The 22,302-nt window shown below is 41.9% G+C and overlaps 1 protein-coding gene across 3 annotated transcripts in view; it reads right to left on the reverse strand.

Moving 5' to 3' along the window:
• Nucleotides 1–4,039: 4,039 nt before the first annotated feature.
• FBXO38 (F-box protein 38) overlaps nucleotides 4,040–22,302 on the reverse strand; it is a 54,616-nt gene continuing 36,353 nt past the window's right edge. The window contains exons 13-22 of one of the 3 annotated variants that reach the window (XM_028106521.2): nucleotides 21,147–21,263; nucleotides 19,627–19,806; nucleotides 17,585–18,094; nucleotides 12,270–12,370; nucleotides 11,968–12,070; nucleotides 8,952–9,118; nucleotides 7,457–7,602; nucleotides 6,725–6,828; nucleotides 6,098–6,211; nucleotides 4,040–4,640 (exon numbers count right to left, since the gene is read on the reverse strand). In XM_028106521.2, the coding sequence (XP_027962322.1) occupies nucleotides 4,462–4,640; nucleotides 6,098–6,211; nucleotides 6,725–6,828; nucleotides 7,457–7,602; nucleotides 8,952–9,118; nucleotides 11,968–12,070; nucleotides 12,270–12,370; nucleotides 17,585–18,094; nucleotides 19,627–19,806; nucleotides 21,147–21,263 (1,721 nt within the window). In that variant the 3' untranslated portion in view covers nucleotides 4,040–4,461. Of the gene's footprint in view, nucleotides 4,641–6,097; nucleotides 6,212–6,724; nucleotides 6,829–7,456; nucleotides 7,603–8,951; nucleotides 9,119–11,967; nucleotides 12,071–12,269; nucleotides 12,371–17,359; nucleotides 18,095–19,626; nucleotides 19,807–21,146; nucleotides 21,264–22,302 lie in introns of all 3 variants that reach the window. The other 2 variants (XM_028106520.2, XM_028106522.2) reach the window with 2 other exon arrangements.

A 22,302-nucleotide genomic window follows, 5' to 3' on the forward strand; every position in this document is an offset into this window, starting at 1 on the left:
CGTGAGCACACGGTTCTGTACCGGGCTGAGTTTACTCCACTCTCCCATGTAGCACACGGTGTTGGGAGAGAGTATGAGCAAGCAGGGGTGCAAGCAGCAAGCGCTCCCGTTGCCTCATCCTGGGGCCTGGAGCGGAATCCGGGACCTGCTTATTCCAGTGTGCAGCCCAGCCCGGCACTTGCTTAGTGTCTTCTTTGGCTCCCTTCCACGCGCTGAGCCTCACTTTGGGTGTCTAAACAAGGGAGGAATTCAGTAGATGATTGGTCTGGAGGAAAGGCCCTCCCGCACTGATCATTCCTACTCTTGCCAGTATCCAGTCGGGCTACTGAGTAACCAGCAGCAGCACGTCCTGAGAATGAGCTGTGTGAGCCAGAGCGAGCACTCCTCTTTTGTATCTCAGACCCTCCCTGGGCTGTGCAGATGAGGAGGAGTGGCTCCCGTGGAAGGCAACTTGACTTTGCCACATTTTGTGGTTGGAAACTGGACCACTATCTGGATAGGCTCCTCTGTCCCAGGAGCTCACCACTGCGGGGCACTTTATAGTTTCTATTTTCCCACCGAGGTCCCTGGGCCTCTCACAGAAGGCTGCAGGGGGGGATTACTGACAGCATATTCTAGAAAAGGAAGCCGCCATTGTCAGGGAAGGTGATTTGCTCAAGGACACAGGAATCAGGGCCAAAACACTGCAGGTCACTCCATTCTAACAGAGTGCTTTCCTCCTTCTTTTCTTTAAATTTGTTTCTAAATATACAAATTAAATATTTTTAGATGACATAAATGATGGGTTACACAGATAATGTATTAATGCAGCCCGTCCCCATGATAAAAAGTTCTAACTATAGCTAGAGCAAAACACCCTTTGATCCAGCTCAATCCCACTCCCCTCCCAAGAAGTATCTGCTCTTCTACCTGGCTTGTGTAACTCAAGAATGTGTTCTGTGTATCTCCATATGTATAAATGTACATATAAAAATATATGGTCTTGTCTTGTTCTTATATATAAATAATGCTGTGTATCATAATCTGCAACTTGCCTTCTTCAGTGGTACACCGTAAATGTCCTTTTACATCAACACGTGGGACTCCTCGTTGTTCTTTCTAGTTGCAGTGCACCCACACCATACAGCAGATGCTGTCCAGCCTGCAGTGTTGTTTCTCTTCTGGTCTGGCTGCATCCCATGGCGGAGCGGGGCATGTGAGGCCCGCATCTGAAAATCAGCAGCCTCTCTTTTTCTGAAACTGTGCTAATCACATGAAGGTCAGCTGGAGTGGGCTCACGTTCATGGGGCAGCTGCCCTGTGGAGAAGGCCCGCCCTACCTGGGCCTCAGCCGGCCTCCCTTCGAGGCACTCGGGGCGCTCTGCCCCAGGGACACAGGCTCTGCAGGCGGACCCACAGCATCCTGCTTCCGCCGCTTCCCAGGTGCGTGCCTTTGACAAGATAGTTAACCTGCTCAGCCCTAATTTCCCCAACAGGAAAGCAGGGGACGGAATGATCAGACACACTTTAAAGTGTTAGTATGAGGATGTACGCAAAGCCCTTGGTAAAACTCTTTTTTAAAAGATCTATTTATTTGAGAGAGCGCACAGGTTGGGTTGGGGGCGGGGGAGAGGCAGAGACTCTCAAGCAGACTCCCCGCTGAGTGTAGAGCCCAACACAGGGGCTCGATCTCATGAGCCTGAGATCATGACCTGAGCTTAAATCAAGAGTTGGCCACTCAGCCCATTGAGCCACCCAGGCTCCCTGGGAAACACTTTTAAAAACGCTTTCATGGTATCATTACTTCCTTCACGGCCTCACCAGTTATCTGCTTCCTACCATCTGGAATATGGTCCAAGGAACAGGAGGTTATGGAAGGAGTAGTAAAAACCCCTTTCCTAATATAGGAAATCACAGCGGAAGCAGTACTTTGTCCCCTTGCGACCCATTTTCCCGTTTATGGAGGCTCTCATGGCGCCTTCACAACTGCCCTGTGGGGTGGGCCTACTATTCCTTGTTACCATTTTACAGCCGAGGAAACGGGGCCCCCAGAGTAGAGGCTGTGGCCATCCCTAGGTCACCCGGCAGTCACCGTCAGGGCTATGTGTCCAGCTGTGCTCTCCAGAGATTGCCCGGGCTCACAGCTGGGCAGCACGGTCAGACGCGATTATCTCCCACGACTATCTAACACTGACATTAATTCAGTCATCCGTCCGCGACACAGTTCTTAAGGCCTTTTAAAAGCGTGCCAGACACTGCACCACAAGTTGGTGACATGCAATTGCGTGCACGAACAGGACAGTTCTGTTCTCTATGGCAAGTGTGGGCAAGCACACTAGGGCCTGGGGGCCAAGTCCTCCATCCAGGCTGGAAGAATGGTTTTTACTTTTTAAAGTGGTTGGAAAACAAATTGAAAGGTATTTTGTGACGTGTGAAAATGATGTGAAATTCCAATTTGTGTCCATAAATAAAGCTTTACTCTAACACAGCCACGCCCGTTTGTTGACGTCCCCTGTGTGGCTGCCGTGGTGGAGCCCGGAGGAATTTTCCGTCCGGAGGTCCGGCAAGTGGGCCGAGCCCTGCTGTAGGCCAATCGCTGTGCAGCCATTCATTCCACACGCACGGACCAAATGCGTACTACACTAGCCTTCTTCCAAGTTCACGGTTTTGGTTTTCAGTTGTTCCAGTCTTGAGCATCTTTGCAGTGATTTTAGCGCTTCCTGCTGTCCTTGTTCTAACAGTGGGTTAGATGAGCCGGAGAGAGAAACCACCAAGTTAGAAAACAGCGGCCTCTAGCGGCCCATCTCGGCATTGTTTAGACGATTTGGTTATGGTTACATTGGAGAAAAAACAAACAGGTTTAGCCTGAGTCTAAGGATGGGGGGGGGGTGTTGTATTATTCGGAAATATCTAGAATGTTTTAGAATTTGTTTCCTGCCTTTTATAAACTGGAAAGTACAAGACACTCTTAGTTTAAAGGGAGACTGGCCGAGTTAAAAATAAGGTAATAAAAAGATGACTGAACGTGGTACCTTACAATTCTTCCCAATGTGATAGAAATAATTTTGTCTTGAAAAAGAACTTTATCAAAAAAGACACTGATGATCATTCACACTATTTCAGTGTTAGGAAAATTTGCTGGCGCCCTTGCATTCCTGTGGACGTGAATGATACCGAGGCAGCCCAGTGGGAATCAGACACTTAAATTCTTGTCCTACCTAGCTTTGACCAGTTCTTGACCATAAGTGAGAATTTTCCCTCTCTGGACTTCAATTAATCCCCTGTTAATGAAAAGGTTGGACTAGGCAGTCTCTAAGGGCCCTTACACCCCACAGAGACCGTAAGTACATATTCCATGTGGAAAGGGTTGACAGAATTTTTCCACAGACCTTCTAGTTTAAGCAACTTATGAGGTCACTCAGCTAGCAAGTGCTAAAGCTAGCCCTCAAGCACAGGTGTTGCTCTAGAAGGTGTTTTTGTCTTGACCCCTGACCCTATAATGAGGCACAGGCCACCGCCCTATCAGGGTGATGTCTCTTCCGAGAAAGGAGAAAGGCCATCTCCTGGTGACCAGGTATTTCGGGAACTTCCGCTCTCCCCAGTGTTCGGTCACATAATAGCTCTACGGGTTGAACGCCTTGCAGCCACAGGATTTTAGAAAAAAAGAGAGAGACCAGCTTACACTGGAGTCTTACTTAGACACAACTCCAAACGTTCCTTTTCTGTGCGGTATTTGCTGCTCTTCTTTAAAAACAGGGACTCAGGCCCAAGGCAAGAAAAAAGTTTTTAATACATTTTTATTTTTATATTCAAGATGAAGCATATACACAACTGAATGTGGAAATAAATAACTCGAAATGCTTTGGAAACTTCCATTGTCCCTCTCAAACTCAATTTTCTTTTTTAAACTCATGAATCTTTTTATTTGATTTTAAGAAATACGGTAACTATAATACCAAGAGAAAAAAGAACCACCATTTTGTACACAAACATAAAGCTTCCTCCTATAGGGTTTAGTTGGTTCATTAATAATAACACAAAAAAAGCACACAAGACACAAAGACTCTTCAACAGATTTACTCAAACAGCTTTGCTCGAGAAGAAAAAGGCACAGATTTAAGGGGATGACAATGATTAATAAGAATATAGTAAATGGGGGCTCAGCCAAAAAGTGACACTTTATGAACTAAGTCAAGAAAAATGAACAAAATGAACTCTTTCCAATTATCTGCCTTCATTAAAATGAATTCTTAAATTAAACTGTATAAACATATGATATAAAGGTGGTACTTGGGAATTGTCTTTGTATATTTCCTCTATGTACAAATCTTTGTATACAACTTCAATGTTCCCTATACATTTCCTATATACCAAAACGTGCCAGGGCCTCCAAACTGAATGCCCTGAATCCCTGTGGCACTCGCTGGCAGCTAGACAGGCCCAGCAGCTTCCGCCAGCATATCTGGGAAGTAGGAGGGACCAGTCAAATGTAGTCATCTTCAACCGGCTCCCCATTGACATCACAGTAGTGGATAAAAATGGCCACTACTCGCTGAAACACACCTTTCTTCATCTGACGCATCTCGGAGATTTCTTCTCCTATTGTTTCCATACAGATGTCTGCAGACAGCTGCCCTTTCCTTCGAGGAGCATAGATGGTGCCTTGGAAATCAGAAAGTAAAGGGGAAACATGTAGGATTATGAGAATCATTTGGAGGTCACTGGTGAAGCTGGTGCATGAGAAAAGCCTATGTCCTGTAATGTGATGCCACTGAACTAGGCGTAGCTCCTGGACTGGGCCCCCACGTTACACGTGCCATGCTACTGCCCACGTCTGGGGCCTCGGCGAGCACACATGATTAAAGGCCCAACGTGACAACACACCAGACAGGTAAGTCGTATATACACGTACGTGTGGTTTTCCAAGTCGGTTTCTTCATAAAGTATGCTTTTAAAACTTCCTACGAATGGATGTTCAAGTGTGCTAACACTCAGAAGAACTCTATTCAAAAGCTCCTTCAAGTTTCTCCCCAAATATCTACACCTGAATTGTAAGTTCCTCGATGGTATCCAAAGAGAAGCGGTTCATAAGGAGAACAATCATTCACGTAAATGGAACAATTTCAAAACAATATAGCTGACAAACTCTTAGAGAGTAAGAAAATTACAAGCATTTAGGTAATAAAAACATCTAGGTAGAAAAATCTGTCTCAAGGACTCCTGCCCACCAACTTTTATATATCCACAGTAAGTCAACTTATTGTACAAATTGAGAGCTGCTGTTTGCGGGGGATGGGGTTGGGGGGCAAACAGCAACAAAAAGCAAATCAAAACATTTATATGAGCATCTGAGCTCTTTCCACAGTTTGGCTGCTGTGGACACTGCTGCTATGGACACTGCTGCTATAAAATTGGGGTGCAGATACCCCATCGGATCACTATGCTTGTATCCTTTGGGTAAATACCTACTAGTGCAATTACTGGGTCGTAGGGTAGCTCCATTTTTGTTTTTTGGGGTTTTTTTGACAGATGAATGGATAAAGAAGATGTGGTACTTATATATAACGGAATATTACTCAGTCATCAAAAAAATGAATTACTACCATTTGCAATGACGTGGATGGAACTAGAAGGTATTATGCTAAATGAAATAAGTTAGAGAAAGACAATTATATGATTTCACTCATGTGGAATTTAAGAAACGAAACAGAATCATAGGGCAAGTGAGGGAAAAATAAGATGAAATCAGACAGGGAGACAAACCATAAGAGACTCTTAACTCTAGGAAACAAACTGAGGGTTGCTGGAGGGGAGGTGGGTGGGGGGATGGGCTAACTGGGTGACGGGCATGAAGGAGGGCACGTGATGAGTGAGCACTGGGTGTTAGACGCAACCGATGAATGAATCACTGAACTCTACAGCTGAAACTAATAATACACTATATGTCAACAAAATTTAACATTTTTAAAAAATTTAAAATAAAACAAAAAAAACCCCCTCACATTTATATGAGAAGCAATTTAAAGGCCACATACACTGTTTTTAACTCAAACAAAATATTAAGTATCTAACACATAGGATATACTCAAACCAGGGAATACAAATCAGGCCATAATTACTTTCTTCATCATCTTCAAAATCGTATCTGGCGAAGCTGTTGGGTTCTGCAGCCCGTAATGATCTCAACCAAGGGAAGTCAGAGATCATGGAATACGGAGCTCCATCCACAACCCCTAAAATAAGAAGACACATTAATAGTGCTGCTGGTGTGGAAGTAAGAACAGGGCCAAACACTGTAGTATTTTGTAAGCAGAATGTAAAATGTGCTTTCATCCATCATGGGTAAAAAAGTGCTGGACCAGGAGGGGTGGGCTCTAACTCTAGCTCTGCCTCTACTAGGTCATGTGATCTTGGTCACCCTTTGATTTCAGGAAGCCTCAGTTTCTCCCTCTCTCTAAATAAAGAGGTTGAGACAGGTGCCCTAAAGTTTCTTCCGACTCCCAAACTGTAGCAGGTTTCAATTTTCTTGTACTTTTTGTGTTTCAACACTGCTTCAGATTATTTTGGGGATGGTAAAGACTCACAGAGGGAGAGCAGTATTCATGTGGTCCCTGCTACCTGCAGAGACTCAAAACACCCATTACCTTGAAGAACTAAGGCTCCAGATTCCTACCCTCCCTATGGCCTGTCTCTCCATCTAGTTAGCGAGCAGCTACGAAGCTGCCCAACCATTGGTCAATGCTCACCTTCTAAAGTATAGATTTCTCTACCCCAGGGGTACTTGGGGTATTTCTTTAAATCATCTTCACTTCGTGTGGCTTCAGGGAAGAATTCATATTTAATGAGTTCTCTGGAGGCAACAAGAAAAAAATAAAGGTTACAAAACTGGAAACAATGTTGGGGTGTGGGGTAGAAAGGACCTGTCAAAGTTGTATGGGGCCTAGATTCTAATGAACATCTCAAACAAAATATTAAATAGCTGACAGAAGTAGAAAACTAGACGACATGTATCTAGTCAAGTCAAAATTACTTTCCTCACTATCTTCAAAGTCCTATTGGGAAAAGAAAGAAAGCCACTCTAATCAAATGTCTTGTGTGTATAAGGTGCTAAATAAAACATTTATATAATAAATGCATAGAAAAATCCAACTTTCTGATGATGTAAAACATTAACAGTTTTAAGATCTTTAATTTCATAGCTTTTCCATGCACTGGGGCTAAAGGAATGAAGTCAATGTACGTGTATGGTCTGTTCCTGCAATTTTTCTCTAAGTTTAGACATAAAGTTACAAATATATATGCATACTTTTAGTTTTAAGTACTCATTTCCCTCCGTTTTTTTACATGTTATATGTCATATGTTTCAGTGCCTGAAAAGCTCAGACAAAATCATTTCAAAGAACAATTAGGATTCACTTCTGGGACCCCTTGCCACAGGAAAGGACTGAAAAGACCTTCAGGGGCCACAGACTACTTACTGATTGATGTTTGCGATAGTATCCATCCAGCTGCGGATGCGCACCTTGTTCCGGACGTTGGGAGGGTTACTGAATTCATGGATAATGCAGATGTGATAGGGGTAGGGACCACTAAACAGCTTCTGCTCTAGGGTCAGTGTGTCCACCTGGGGAAGACATCATAGACAGGGCTTTGGACCAAGGAAGAGAACACCTTGAAAATCTCTCTCTTTTAGAGTATGAACAATCTTTCTTTGGGACCTCAGTTTTAAAATCTTTGGCGGATTTGAAAATCAAATAGTCACATTCAGTCCCAAACACAGCTTGCCATGCTGGGAGTGGCGCTTGGTAAAATTCTTCTCAGCAAGCTTGCTGATCTACATGTCACTGTTACAGACACAACCACTAAAGCAGGGAATCGTGATGCAGGTGACTGACCCCGGGGATCCATTTCTGAGTATGTCCTCCACAGGTTTAAGTACTGCCTGCATTATAGAGCTGCGGGTGTGTAGTTTTCTATACACCCTATTCAAACTGGCCTACTGCCAATCCTAAAGAACACATTCCCTTGCCCCCGTGTAGCCTTTGTTCACTTGGTGCCCCCTCCCCCTCTTGACTTAGGCAACCCTACCTCACCATCTTAGTGGCGTACATGTCCTCCCTCCTACTGGAAAGGCAAACTTCTTGAGAGAAGGATAATGCCCTTTGTATTCTTCAACCCCAGAAAATTACAGACAACAAATGATTTGTTTGTAGAAATGAATCTTTTGGGGCCAGGCTTAAACACTGACTGCAACAATTATTTACTATCTCCTTTAAACTTTATTTTGGCACCAAGCACAGAGTCTTACATACGATGTTTGCTCTTTCCCCCACCCCCAGTTTCACTGAGAAGTAATCAACATACATCACTGTGCAAGTTTAAGGTACAGAGCATGATAGTCTAATTCACATATATTGTGAAATGATGACCATAATAGGTTCAGCCAATATTCAACTTCTTATGTAGATACGATAAAAAGTTTCCTACTAATGATAATAGCAGCTATCACAGGACTATGTGCTACATGACAGAAACTGTTGCGATACTTCACATTAATTTAACTATCCTAAGTGTAGGATTTTCTTCTAATTTTACAGATGAAGAAATAAGACAAAGAAGCTAAGTAATCTATCTGTTCCTGGTCAGTGAACGAGAACTTGAATCAGGCTGTCTGAAACCAGAGTCTGTGCTCCTAAGCATAGGCAACTTTTACTGAGTATAAAAACTTAAATTTTAACAACTGCCTTCATCATATAGTTTGCTAAAAACCCACAAAAATCAAGCAGAGAAGCATTAATGACAAAGACTGGCAAGGCAGTCTAACTACCTAAAAGACCTAAAGAAGTGTTGTAGAATCTAAAGACTCATTACCACAGGTTGAGCAAATGAATAAATTCAGAGTCCAAAAAGGTAGAAGACTAAAAAAAAAATCACTGCACTATTCCTCAGAAAAGAGCAGAGCGAGCTCATTACCTGCTGCATGGGGCGGAGATATATGATACGGTTTCTCTCAGGAGGCATCCTTAGTATCTGATCTAGTACTTGATCCATATTCAGTTTCTTGCACTGTGCATAGTCAAATCGATTCACAATTGGTGCATTTTCCACTTTTAAATGTTTCAGTACCCTGCACCTGGTAGCTACAAAACGAAAACAATGGTAAGCTCTACAAATACTTTATACAAAATAATACTGCAATGTATAGCCCATCTGGAATCATGTTTGGAAGACTGGGCCAACTTATATTAGCAACAAATACTGAAGAGGTGAACATCTCTAACCTAGGTCAAGTACTGTCATAAAGTACAACTAACAGTTACCAAAATGATTTGAAAACGTCACAGGGCACCTGAGTGGCTCAATCAGTTAAGCGTCTGACTCCTGGTTTCAGTTCCCGTTGTGATCTCAGGGTTGTGAGACTGAGCCCCACATCAGGCTCTCCACCCAGTATGGAGTCTGCTTGGGATTCTCTCTCCTTCTGCCCCACCTGCTTATGCTCATGTGCATGCTCTCTCAAATAAATACATAAAATTAAAAAAAAAAAAAAAGTCATTCTGTCCTGTTCACAAGAAGGTGGTCACCCTCATGCTGAAGGAATGTCAAGGTACTTTTTCCTATCTAAGATTTTACTGGCAAAGAGTCCATGTTCCAGAGAATAACTTCCCTAAACATAGCAACTGTTTAGAAAATATTTATTGAAAAGAATGATGGTAACCTTTAAATTATACAATTTTATTCAAATAAACCTAGAATAATTTACAAATACCATCATATATTCACCCATAGGAAATGAGCAGAGTTGATTTTTAACTCCTACCATAAGCATAAAAGCAAAACCTTAAAAGACCAAAATATTTGGATACTTTGGTCTGAAGCTGTATAGTCCAATGTGGTAGCTGCTAGCCACCTGTAGCTTTTTAAATTTCTATTAACTAAAATGTCTTAAAATTCACAATTTAGGTTCCTCAGGCATTAGCCACAGTTCAAGTGTTCAACAGTCACACGTGGTCAGTGGTTACCACATCCAACAGTGTAAATACAGAACACTCCCATCACTGCAGAGAGTTCTATTGAAAATGCTGGCCTGAAACATGATTAAATATGCTCTCTGTTTAACATATAAGTGTGAGGTTATAGAGAAAAACAGTTGCTATATAATAAATGTATTTAACTGCAATAGTATGCTAACTTCAGAAAAATATCCCCTTCCTTTTTTTTTTTTAAACCCAATTTTTTTTAAACCTCAAAGTTAATTCTGATCCAATTTTTACTATAGATTTCAACCTGGTCCAACTCAAAGAGAGAATCCGATGGAAGATATGATAAAACCATAAGGCTGATATGCTTGATCTCGTCAACATTTCATAAAGACATCTTCTATAACATCCTTGACACAATGTCATCACCTTCCTGAGCAATCCGGCCCTGTAACTAACTTGATGTTGGAGGGCTAAGCAAGTCTCTGCCTTTCTGACTCATTTTCTCCTTCTGTGACCTGGCAGGAGGAAGGGGAAGCAGGGCAGGCGACAGGAAAGGAGGAAAAGAGAGAGGACCACATGGCGATACAGGGTCAATGGCTCTGCATTGTAAAACCAGACCAGGCTGAGGTCAGTTCGGACCTCAATCAGCCATCTCGCCCACCATTAACTCAGTCAGCAGGTGTCTAGGGACGGAGCTACTTATCTAGGATCCCTGGTCTCATGATAAGCTGAGCTGAACAATTTGGTTTAAGGGCAAACAAAAGGCAGGGCCTGAGGCCATGTGATCCATCACTAGGTTTAGAGAAGATATGGGGAGAATGAATCCTCAGAGTTAAGAGCAGAGGTGAAAAAGAGATTCTCCAAGAGATGAACAGAGAAAAGAACAGGAAGTCAAAGCAGCTCAAAGGTTGTGAGGCAGAGTCTCGGACCCCCTCAGAGAGAGAGAGCAAGGACAGTGCTGCCTGCCGGGCCGGGCTCCCCCGCTTTTAAGACCTCTGGGCTTCTGAAGGGCCCCCTGATTCTGTTTTAGGAGGAAAGTCCAACAGGAGATGGTCATTTAGTAGATATTTTAAGACTCTGTTGACTGGAATGGACTAAAGTATCACCTGTTAAGGGTGAACATAGGGTCTAGAGTTTTCTAAGATTCAGGAGAGAGGTAGTGTTTAAATCTTAGTTTTATCTCTTCTTTCTGGGATTCTCCTAGTGTACGACCAACTGGTAAGGACTTCTTTGCTTTGCTTACTAGTAGTAACACAGAAGTGCAAAGAAAGGAAAGCCCCTAAAACCGCAGTACAAATATAATACAAACTAACATTAGGTAAGCTTGTAGTTAGAGGTCAGACCCTCCACTATGTATATGTGTACATTCCTACGTAGACACACACATTGCACTTATTGTATTTAATCTTCACAAATATGTGTTTATAGGGTAGGCATAATTATGTACACTTTACAAATTGAAAAAAAATGAACAGAGACTATATAACTTGTCCAAGGCAAAAAACACTTGTCATAGCTTCATAATTCTACATGGATAGGTATCAAAAACATAATTTTGAGTGAGGATAATGTGCCAGGAACTGAAGTTCTGAGCGACGATGTCAATCAAATCTAGAGCCGTTAAGCACATAAGGCAGTCCCCACTCCCCACAAAAACACGAACAACATCACATAGCGTGGCAAACGGTAGAGACAGGATTCAAGCTGAGATCTATCTGACTCGAGAGCCCACCCACGTGGTGATTCTACTCTGTCAGAGCAAGCAGCAATTGTCGTTTGGAGGAAAGCAAAGGAGAGGCTGTTTTAAAAGATGAAGTCTCTGCATGTGCTCCCTCACAAATACTCTGGAGGAACTGCTCGAGAACTACAGAACAAGGACAGAATTAGAAATAATCCAATGTAATGATTCCACTGAAAAAAATAAAGAAATGTTATTGTAGTATTTATGAGTCTTTAATTCTTTAAGCTCATCTGTGATGCTTTTGTATGACACAGGCCTAATTACATACCATGGATGAACATCATCTTGGGACAGTCCTTTAACACGAGATCTGTGATTCCACAGTTGGTCATAGTGACTCCAACAAGATTTTTGGATTTTAATACCAGGACCTACAAGGAGAAAAATTTTAAAAGATGTGTCTTTCTGCAGACTTTTTTTTTAAAGCTTAAATGTTTTCACTGGCACAAGTTAAGAAGCAGCTGTTACCAATTTCTTCTTTTAGGGCAAAAAAATTATAAAGATGGAAACTTTAGTCATTATTCAGGAACTTGGCTGAACTGAACGTTAAGTGGGGTTTTTTTCCTTCACCTGCACATGGTCATCCTCTATCACAGGATCACTGGTACTGGTGGACTTATCTGCTGTCCGCTTCCGCTTCATGGCATGACGTGGCTTTGTTTTGGCAACTTCTAGAGAAAGGCAAGAGGAAAATCCAAATTTTAGCTTTAGCTTTCTTTCTGTTGATCAAAAGTACACATTCAACTGCATATTGCATATAACGCTATCAAGACAATTCTCAAATCTACGACTTGGTTCCCAATAGAGTATCGTCAGATTATATCCCAATAATATACGACTGCTATTTCCAACTGACTATTCCAAAACAAGATCACCCTCCATTATCTCAAGCCGGTCAACAACAAATAGGATTTCCCTTCTCATACCTTGGCCATATCAAAAATCTACTTAACATTCCTATCTCCAGTTACCAACCCATCCTAAATACTATTGGTGGATTAAACTCACCACTTTCCTGCTGAACAACTTTAAATTATTAACTACTGCTTAGCAAATATGTTTCAAGGCCTGATACCCATTCTCAATTTTATTCCAAACCATGTCCTAGTCATTTGCCACCGCGAGAGCACCTGAAGCCAAAATCCTTCTAACTCCTTCTGCCTCGAACCTTTCCTGAACTCACTTTTTGAAAATTACCCATTCCTGAAAAGTCCGGCTCAAATACCACCTGCTCTAACAAATTACCTGGGTCCCCAAACCTTGTAAATGGTTCTGTAATTCCCTGCATACTTGTTTCTCCACTTAAACTAAAAGTTCCCTGAGGGCAACAAAACTGCCTTATTTCACCTTTGTGTCAATGTCAGCCACTAGCAGTGATCTCAAATGAACATTTACTGAACGAACTGGCACTCAACATTCACTGAATGAAGGAGTGCATTAGATACGGAAATGGAGCAACAATGGTAGCAAATATTTACCGAGCGCTTACTGTACGTCAGGCACTTTTCTAAGGGTTTTACTTGCAATAACTAATTTAATCCTTAAAATAGCCCTCTGTGAGAGATTATTCTCCCGTTTTATGTATGAGGACACAGACATGGGACGAGAGAACAGCTTGCCACGGTGTAAGTGGTGGAATGAGGAGGCAATGCAAGGCAATCTGGCACCAGCCACTACGCTAGAAAACCTGCAGTCTTTATCTGGCCAGATCCTGGTTAGTAAGGCCCTAACTCATTTACTAGTGCTGTTCTAAAACCTGGCAGTTTAATTATAGAAGAGCAAATACTATGTTGATTTCATTTTAAAGGCAACGTCTGAAGTCCTCTCTAAAACTTTAACAAACACATACACAAAGTAAGACACTAAAAAATCACTGTCCTCAGTTTTTGACAAGCATTCTGTAGCAGAGCATTTACTGAACGCAGTAAGGCTGATCTTCATGAATTAAATCTCACCACGCTGCCTTCAGAGACCACCACTAGATTACAAACATCCTACCTGGTAATTCTGTAACTTCAAACGAGGATTAGAAAGATAGGGAAACAAGGTACAAATATAGCAAATTCCCAAAGGCTTGGGTTAGATGGAAACTCTAGAGATCTAATCCAAGTGCTTTTTTTTTTTTTTTTTTTTACATATCAGAACCTTTCCTCTACCATCTGAAAACTTTATGAAATCTTACTATGCAAACCGATTGAAAGCAGCTACTCTGGTTGAAAGCTAAAAGGGAGCCTAAGAGTTCTACCCATCAAACTTCCTCTAAAGACCCTGAACCCAACCAAAACCCTGGGGTTCCGGAAAAGATGAGAACTATTGATCTAGCCAACCCACTGAAGGCCTGTCTTCCATAGTACTCCTGAAGGAACTTCATGCAAAATCTAAATTATCTTTACTGACGAGGAATCTGCTAAAGGCAGCACATTTCACATGACATAAAATTCACACACCTGTTACAACCAATAATAATAGGAACTGGTTTGTCTCCCAGTACCCGAAAAATGAAAATGAACTAACAAAAAACGGGTCTGCCTCCATTCCTTTATGACAGTGTTGAGATTTGAATCTTCGGTTAGCATTCTCTTTTTCTGATCTGATTTTCAAACTTTTCACCTTCCTGCAATGCTCAGTCCCTTAACTGATCAGAACGTGGGGTTCAAAGTTAAATTTCCTGCTCTGCAGAGTACCCAAACTGGCAGTTCATATTTTCTAAGAGAAATTATAAAACACTTTACATGTAGATAAGCATTAAAAACAAAGGCTTCCCAATGTAAAAGAAAAAAATTCATTGTGTTTTTTTCTCATGCCTCCCTCTTTGTTTAGGGACAATTCTTAGAGATTTCATACATCCATCAGCATCAACATACCTCATATGTTGGTTCCTACCACTTATTTAAGTTCACAATTATTCACTGAGCCCCATACCATGTAACACATTGTGCTAGAAGCTGGGAATAAAATGGCAAACAAGAAGACACTGTCCCTGCCCTCATGGAGCTCAGTCTATTGGAAAGACAGACAGTAAAACACGGAATTACAACACAGTATAGTTAACATTGGTGTAGAAGATGCTACAGAAACACAGAAAACAAACCAATTCAGTCTTGGGGTGTCAGGGAAAGAGGTTAGTATCAATGAGAACCATACCATATTAATTTTAAATGCTATTCTTTGATAATCCAGTTAGTTAGTTTTGTGATATTTATTTTATAAAGTATACAATGAGGATACAAACAACAACTTACAGGTATTTATTCCCCAAATCAGAATTCACAAGATAACTATGTTAGCGTCTAACAGGGTTTTAACACAACATTAAGGCCATAAGTCGAAAACCAAATTAAAACTCAAAACATTTTCTTTGCACAAGTGATTTTTAAAAAATCCATAACACTCAATCAAGTTTTGTTCCTTTATTAGAGTTTGGATTTTTCTCCTTAAAACTCTGAAGAGCAGAATGGCCAAGAGATATCAAAAACATGCTAGATCAAAAATAGCAAGTTGAAAGCCACTCAAATAACTTGTTCTTTCCAAAAGAGATCCAGGTAATACTAAAATCAGCACTTCGACATCTCTCCAGAAAAGCTGTTACTGAAAGTAAATGGACATTTGTATTGTTGAAAAAATATGAGGTAATCATTTACCTACTGTACAATTAGCTACATACACATTAGAAATCTTCTCAAATTGAAAAAAATTACAAGATAACAGATATAATTTACCTAAAAAATTAAAAATGAGATTTTTTTTTAACTTCTAGAGAATTTTTTAACCTAAGAAAAATGCTAGACCTGAAACAAGTCAGAAGGAAATGGTAAACAGGGTAGCAGGACATGAGACAGCAACAAAGTCAAAGTCCCCTAGGGTTAAAATGAAGTACTGATATTAAAAACAACCCCCCCACACCCAAAAACAGTAAAACTGAAATGTTTACCAAGAGACAAAAGACAAAATGGGAGACAAAACAGTCCCTAATAGGAAGACTCCATATTGTAAAAATGACAATTGTCTTTTCAGTAGATCAATGTAATGGAACTCCAAAAAAATCCCAAGATTTTTTGAAGCTTGACAAAAATTATTATAAAAAACTATACAAATAAGCGAGAAATGCGTGACTAGCCGAGGAAATTCTGAAGAAGAATAAAGAGGACGGAAGGCCGGGACGGGACCGAGTGCCCAGAGACAAAACTAAGTTCACCTAAGGTACACAATAAAAAAGCATTTCAAAATAATGACATGAGAATGGGATGCCAACAAACAGCACTGAAACAACGCAGTGACAATTTGGAATAAAAAAATTAAGTTCATTCCCACAGATTAAAATAAAGAGCTAAGATAAGCAAATGAATAAAAGAATGAGAAGATACGACCAAAGAGCTGAAGCACGCATACTTCCACAGCAGCAAAGAGAAAAATAAATCATAAAGGTAAACAAGTAGATCTGGCTTGACAAACATGAAAAACCATGCAACAAAAGGCGTCGTCACGGGGAGTTCCTGTGTAATGGGCACAGTTTCCGCTTGGGAGGATGAAAACGTTCAGATGGATGGTGGTAATGGTTGCACGACAGCATGAACGTACTTAATGCCAATGAAATGTACACTTCAAAATGGTTAAAATGGTGAATTTTGCGCTACGTATAAGAAAAAAAAAGATATGATAAAACATTTAAAATTCAAGGGAAATGTATTTTTCATCATATGGCAGAACTAGTGTTTGTAAAGCATAATGAAATGTTTAAATAAAACTCATATTTTATTATGAGTTTAAGCTACTACGATTAGCACATAATTAAGGTCTCATTTATTTTATGAAAGCTTATTTTTGTTAGTTTAGCTCCACGTGGTTTGACTGGCTCTATTTAGTATATAAAAAAAAGCACTAACTCTACATCCTGGAGCTAATTTTAAGATTTTCAAATTAAGGGAGACCTGGAGAAAATTAAAATATATCATTCATTGATAGCTATTCAATAAAGGCAGGTGAGATTACTTAAAAATAAGGTCAGAAATAGAAACAGAACTATGATTGAGAAACGTGCTTACCCCATCCAATCCAATGCCTTGGCATACACATTATAGATGTTATCAATGAAATTATATACAGATACATGTTTTGAGTGTATCTTCACCAAAAGTAATTCTCAGCTCAACTACCTACTTACCTGCTTATCTCCTGGCAAACCTAACTGGAAGCAAAACTAGATTTCAGAAAGAATTACTAAGTAGTGCAGAGGCAGAAAGAGGGGTATACCCATATGATATATTCCCCAGCCCCAGCAACTTCAGGTCCTTACCTTTTGGCTAAGGTTTAAAGCTTCACTAAGAGTTGCAACTTCCCTAAGTATGGGATGGGAGCAGAGTTACACTGGGACTTAGACATCAGAATCAATATCGTATTTAGGGTCAATATACACAGTTATTATTTCTCTCAGAGGCTGAACTATTTGAGTTTTCCTGGGTTGGAGGTTTTACAAGATCTTTCACATGCCTTCCCCCCACCCGCACCACTGCTGAAAATTAGTTCAAACTCTGTATGATCACAGAACCCCAACACAGAATTCCATCTGCCAAACTGGCTTTATGGAAGAAGACTTCTGGAACGAGCTCATGCCCCTGCCAAGGCCTACCCTGCAGTTGCTAGTCCTGGCAGCATTGTCATACCTGACTCAGATACCAGCGGTACATGGGAGAGTCTGCTCCTGGCCCTTGTTAGGGGCCTCCGAGGGTAGTCTTCATGAGACTGCACGTCACAGCTCTCAGGCTGGGAGCTCCCCCTCCTGTCCTCACCTGTAGCCCCAGAGCCACTCCCATTAGTCCTCTCATCATGTGCTGGGCCTGAAGACCCCCCTTGTGGCAGAGTCCTAAAGGAAAAGGCGGATCTCGTACCATCCGGGCCATTCACAACACAGGCTCGGCTGGTTGAAGGACGTTCCTCATCAGAACACCTGCTAGTTCTCCTTTGGGATTCCTGGGGCCTGTGACAGCAGCATCTGGGGCAGACAGAACTCTCTGCATCACCCTCCTCCATGGCCTCAGAGTCCTCTGACCCACCGGGGGAGCAGACACACTGCCTGGACACATCCACTTCTGAAGGGCTAGGCTCGGAAGAGCCGCCGCTGTTCACCGTCCTTACAAAGTCGGGGCTTTGAGAAGCAGTGCTGTGTGAGCTGGAGGTTCCCACTGTGCTGGCGGTGGCGCTGCTGCAGCTGGGATAAACATCCTTGTTTTTTTTCTTTTCAGGAATATCCCTAGCTGCTTTCATATCGGCTTTGATCTGCTCACTGGTGACCTGACAGCCTTTCTCACAGCTGCTTTCCTCGAGGGGAAACTGCTTCGACTGGCCCATCTGATGGGAGTTGTACCTCTTTCGAAGTGGAGTCTTGCCTTTTCCACTTACTGCTTATAGAAAAAGAAGAATGGCCCGAGGAAAAGAAAAGATTTCAGTACAAATTCTGGACAAAAGGCAAGAGTAAATTTGGAACAGGAAACAATGTACACTAATTTTCCTAAAGTACAATGGTGACCACATCACTCAGCTGCTCAAAAAGTCTCTATGGTCTCTAGCGCCTACCTGGTTTATTCTCCTCGGCTCAGCCTCCGCTGCCCACCACCATCTAGTTCCGAACTAGCTTTCTGTTCTCGGCCCCTCCATGTACATACTACATGCTAGCCCAAACTTTTCTCTGAACATCCCCTGCCATACTATCTCCGGATCTATGTTCTCACCAATTCTTTAGCCTTGCACCTCTGGCTCAATCTCTCCTGCGCCCCCACCCCAAAGCCCCTGTAGGATATGCCCTGTGACACTATTATCTAGATTTCTGGCCTGACTCTTCCAACCAGACTAGAGGTTCCCTAGAGAGAAAGGGATCATGACTTACTCATCTCTGCATCCCTCACCGCACCTAACAGTACCTGGGGCACAGTAAGGCTCAATGAATATATAAAGGAATACTGAAATAAGATTTTGTCTGGCTGACAGATCTAGTTTCTAAATTCAGAAACTGAACTTCCTAGGAAACATTAGGCTAGTCAGCTGGTCACACTCCTTTCCCTAAATTTTAGTTTCAAAAAAAGCTCCTTTCAACCACAGTGTGAAAATACCCGAATTTCTTAAAAGGAATAAAATAAGAATGGAGTAATCAGTCATTGGTTAGTAAATGATCCCAAGTCTAAAGAACTAATAAGCTTTCCACACACAGAAGTGATTATATATTTCAGGGCCGGTGTTAAATGTACACCGAACACTCAAACATACTAAGGAGTAGGGTACCCAAGGGAAATTAGTGGACAATTTTTAAAAACCTCATCCTTTGCCCAAAGTGGTATGCACGTAGTTCTGAGAAACAGAAGGGAAGGAAAGACAAGGAAGAAGAAATGAACTGAAGGTTAAGAGAATTATAGTTTCTTGGTGAGACAAATGGTAGAGGCTGCTGACTGGATGTAAGGGGAGGCAGGGATTATAAGAACACACTGCATGACTCCCTCAAGCACAAACTAGCCTCGAATGTTGACTGAGCACAACTGGACAGAGTATCAGCTGGCAGAGTGGTTGTTTGCTCACTGCTCTGGACGCCTCGGGAGTCATCCCCCCACGTGAAGGAAGCCCAGGCCCCTCGCTAATCCCTGATACCCTGATGTTGCAAGGTCCTAAAGCCTCCACTGTGGAAGTCACAATCCTCACGTCTTCTCTTCCCTGAACCCTGATTCCACAGTATTTTTGTTGTGCTACACTTGCCCTCGAGCGTGCCACCCTGATTCCCCTCTCCCTTGGGCTACTGCCCTTTCTCGCCTCCTGTCACATTCCATAAGGAAATGTTAACTGCACCACAGGTTGTGGTAGAGACACATTATATAAAGGTCAAGTGTGTCTGTCAGTTCTCACAATGACTCCCACTAACCGGTCCCAGCAAGACATTATCTCTCACCTGACAGTTCCCTGGACTGCACTGACTCTCCAGATTTTTCTTCGCGTTCAGAGTAACGCCGAGCACCATTCTTAGGAATCCAGACTTCTTGGAGTTCTAGACTGTCTTCCTCATCATCACTCTCTGAATCATGAACAGTAATTGGGGTTGGTTTTACTACACGCTGAAGACCACTGGGTCCTAAAACAAAAAGCACACGCCTGACAGTTACTTTTTGCCAAGAAAGGCTCTCTCTTCAAGTACTATTTACAGGGATCTGGGCTCACAGAGATGCTTTGGCTCTATGTAGCCTCCCTTGTCACTCATGTTAACGGAACATACACATTTCTAAAGGCAGATCAAAATAGAAGATCATACGGCATCCCCCTTGAGGACCTTCACTATTTGAAAAGTCACAATAAAGTTGGTTATTGAAAAAATAACCAAGTCATAATAATCACTTAAAAAAATAGCCTACTTTCCCAATTTTGCAAATGTATGGATGAAGACAAAGCAAGTGAAGATGAACCTCAGGCACCTATAGGAGTAGTGAGCTCTCCGCGTTCTTTAATTGAGTATTGTCTTTCTCATTAGATGTAGCAAGATACGTTCTTGAAAGGCTAGATGCATGTTACAGTTTGGTTATTTGAGTATTTATGTATGTGTAAAAAGTGTCTTCTCTGCTTGGCTGTACACCTTGTAAATGTTTAGTCTTATGACCCAAGTCTCTCTGACAAATGACTGAAGTTCACTCCACCGATAAACTGTAAGCTCCAAGGAACCTTGCCTGTCTTGTTCCTGTCACATTGTACAATGCCTGGCACAGAGTAATACTCAGTAAATATTTGTTGAATAAGTGACTGCATCTGTAAGACACTTAAAACAAGGATAGTTAAAAGATATTTTTAATTCAAAGACAAATTAACATTCCAACAGATCAGGAGTAAGAAAACTTGGGTTCTAATCTCAGCGCCGTCCCTGTAAGACTGGCTGAATGGTCTTAGGCAAATTATTCAAACTCATTCTGAAAGACTTAGTTTCCCCATCTGTCAAACATAGGGCTGTATCAGGTAATCTTTAAGGGCCTTCTGACTCTGTACAGCCTGCTGTAAGTCACCCAGGGGCAAACAGAGACGAGGTCTTGGTCTGTTAACTGAACCAGGCCAACTTGTCCACTCCTGCTCCTCCCCACCAAAATGAAGGAAGATGACAAGCAAACTATGTAATCGGGTCATTCATCTTCTCCATCAACAATCTGAGTGCTTTCTTTCCACACACACACACACACACACACACACACACGTGTGAACACCAATATAGAGAAAGGAGTTGCTGCCGCAGTTAGAAAAAACAAAAAACAAACCTTAGTAAGATATGTATATGTGCAAGGAGAACATCAACAAAATTCGGGTGTCAATAATAAATAGCATATAACACATCATTAACTGTAATGTTAAAGAATAATCACTTAGTGTTTTACTTTCTTCACTAGAGTGGGGCCCAAGTTTTCAGAACCACGAATGTGGAAGTCACATGATTACCTGCTTGTTCCTCGTCAACATCCACAGGGATAACTGCCTGACTGCGAGCTGCCGTCTCCTGTCCACTCGCGGCCACCTCCCCGTCTTCTGGCACCATGTCTTCCATCTCATTCAATGCTTCAACAGAAATAAACACAGTCAAAGTGAAACCAAGAGAGGTCTTAAAAAAAAACCACAATGGGCGACAAATCTGTGGCACCCCTGAGAAACGAGCAGCCCTGTGATTATTAGGCCCACGCTGGAAGAACAGCCTATAACAGTGCTTCATTAGACAGACGAGAACAGGAAGTGCCCAATCATTCCACGGGAGAGGAAATCACAACGGCAAAACAGCACTCGGTGGAGCCAGTCCATCACCATAAGATGAAAGCAGGGAGAACGGCATGCAGCAGAGAGAAGAAAGCACCATGTTCATTCCTGAAGATGTCAGCAGGCATGGCTCTGTGAGGCAACTGTGTGCCTCCCTCTAAGTGATCTGCCAGACAATAGTGAGGGCCAGCTACTGGAAAGACCTCACGATCATTTTACAAGCAATTAGTCTTGTAGTATCTGCCAGCTACACCAGGATGCACTGGGCAGGCAAGCTCAAACTGCACATTTCCTCTCCTACTCTCTGGAGGCTATGGTATCATTTTTAGCTAACACAGGACAAGGATTACGAACAAATACACTAAGCGCATTTTTAACATTTTACTCTCCCTCAAATATTCTACATCAAAGAATTCGTGACCGTTATTAGTGCCTATCAGTGAATGGGAACGTGTGATTTTATTTATATCTTTCCAGAAGATGAGCACAGTGAGCAATTTCAGACCAATAAGCTTCAATTAACTTACTCTATCTTCTTAAGATAAAATGGTCATTTTCCCAAGAGGACCCTAAATAAAACAATTCCTAGCTTTGCCAGCTTTTTACAAGATTAAATTCAAGTCCCTCAAATCAGTATGCAAGGCAGTCAATCTAGTACCCTCTTACAACCTAAGCTTGTGTGCCTGATCTCAGTCTGAGTCAGGGCAATAATCATACTACCCTTCCATTTATAGTTTGGCCAGGACCTAGAGGGCCGCAGAGACTGTGTCTAGCCTGTTCATCACTATATCCTCACTGCCTAGGGGTGCTCAAGGACTACTGCTGGGAAGTCAACCAACCAACCAAC

Source organism: Eumetopias jubatus, unplaced genomic scaffold (genome assembly GCF_037043125.1).
Source record: "Eumetopias jubatus isolate StellerSeaLion01/CBP00866 unplaced genomic scaffold, mEumJub1_p1.0 scaffold_5, whole genome shotgun sequence".
NCBI classification, from domain to species: domain Eukaryota; kingdom Metazoa; phylum Chordata; class Mammalia; order Carnivora; family Otariidae; genus Eumetopias; species Eumetopias jubatus.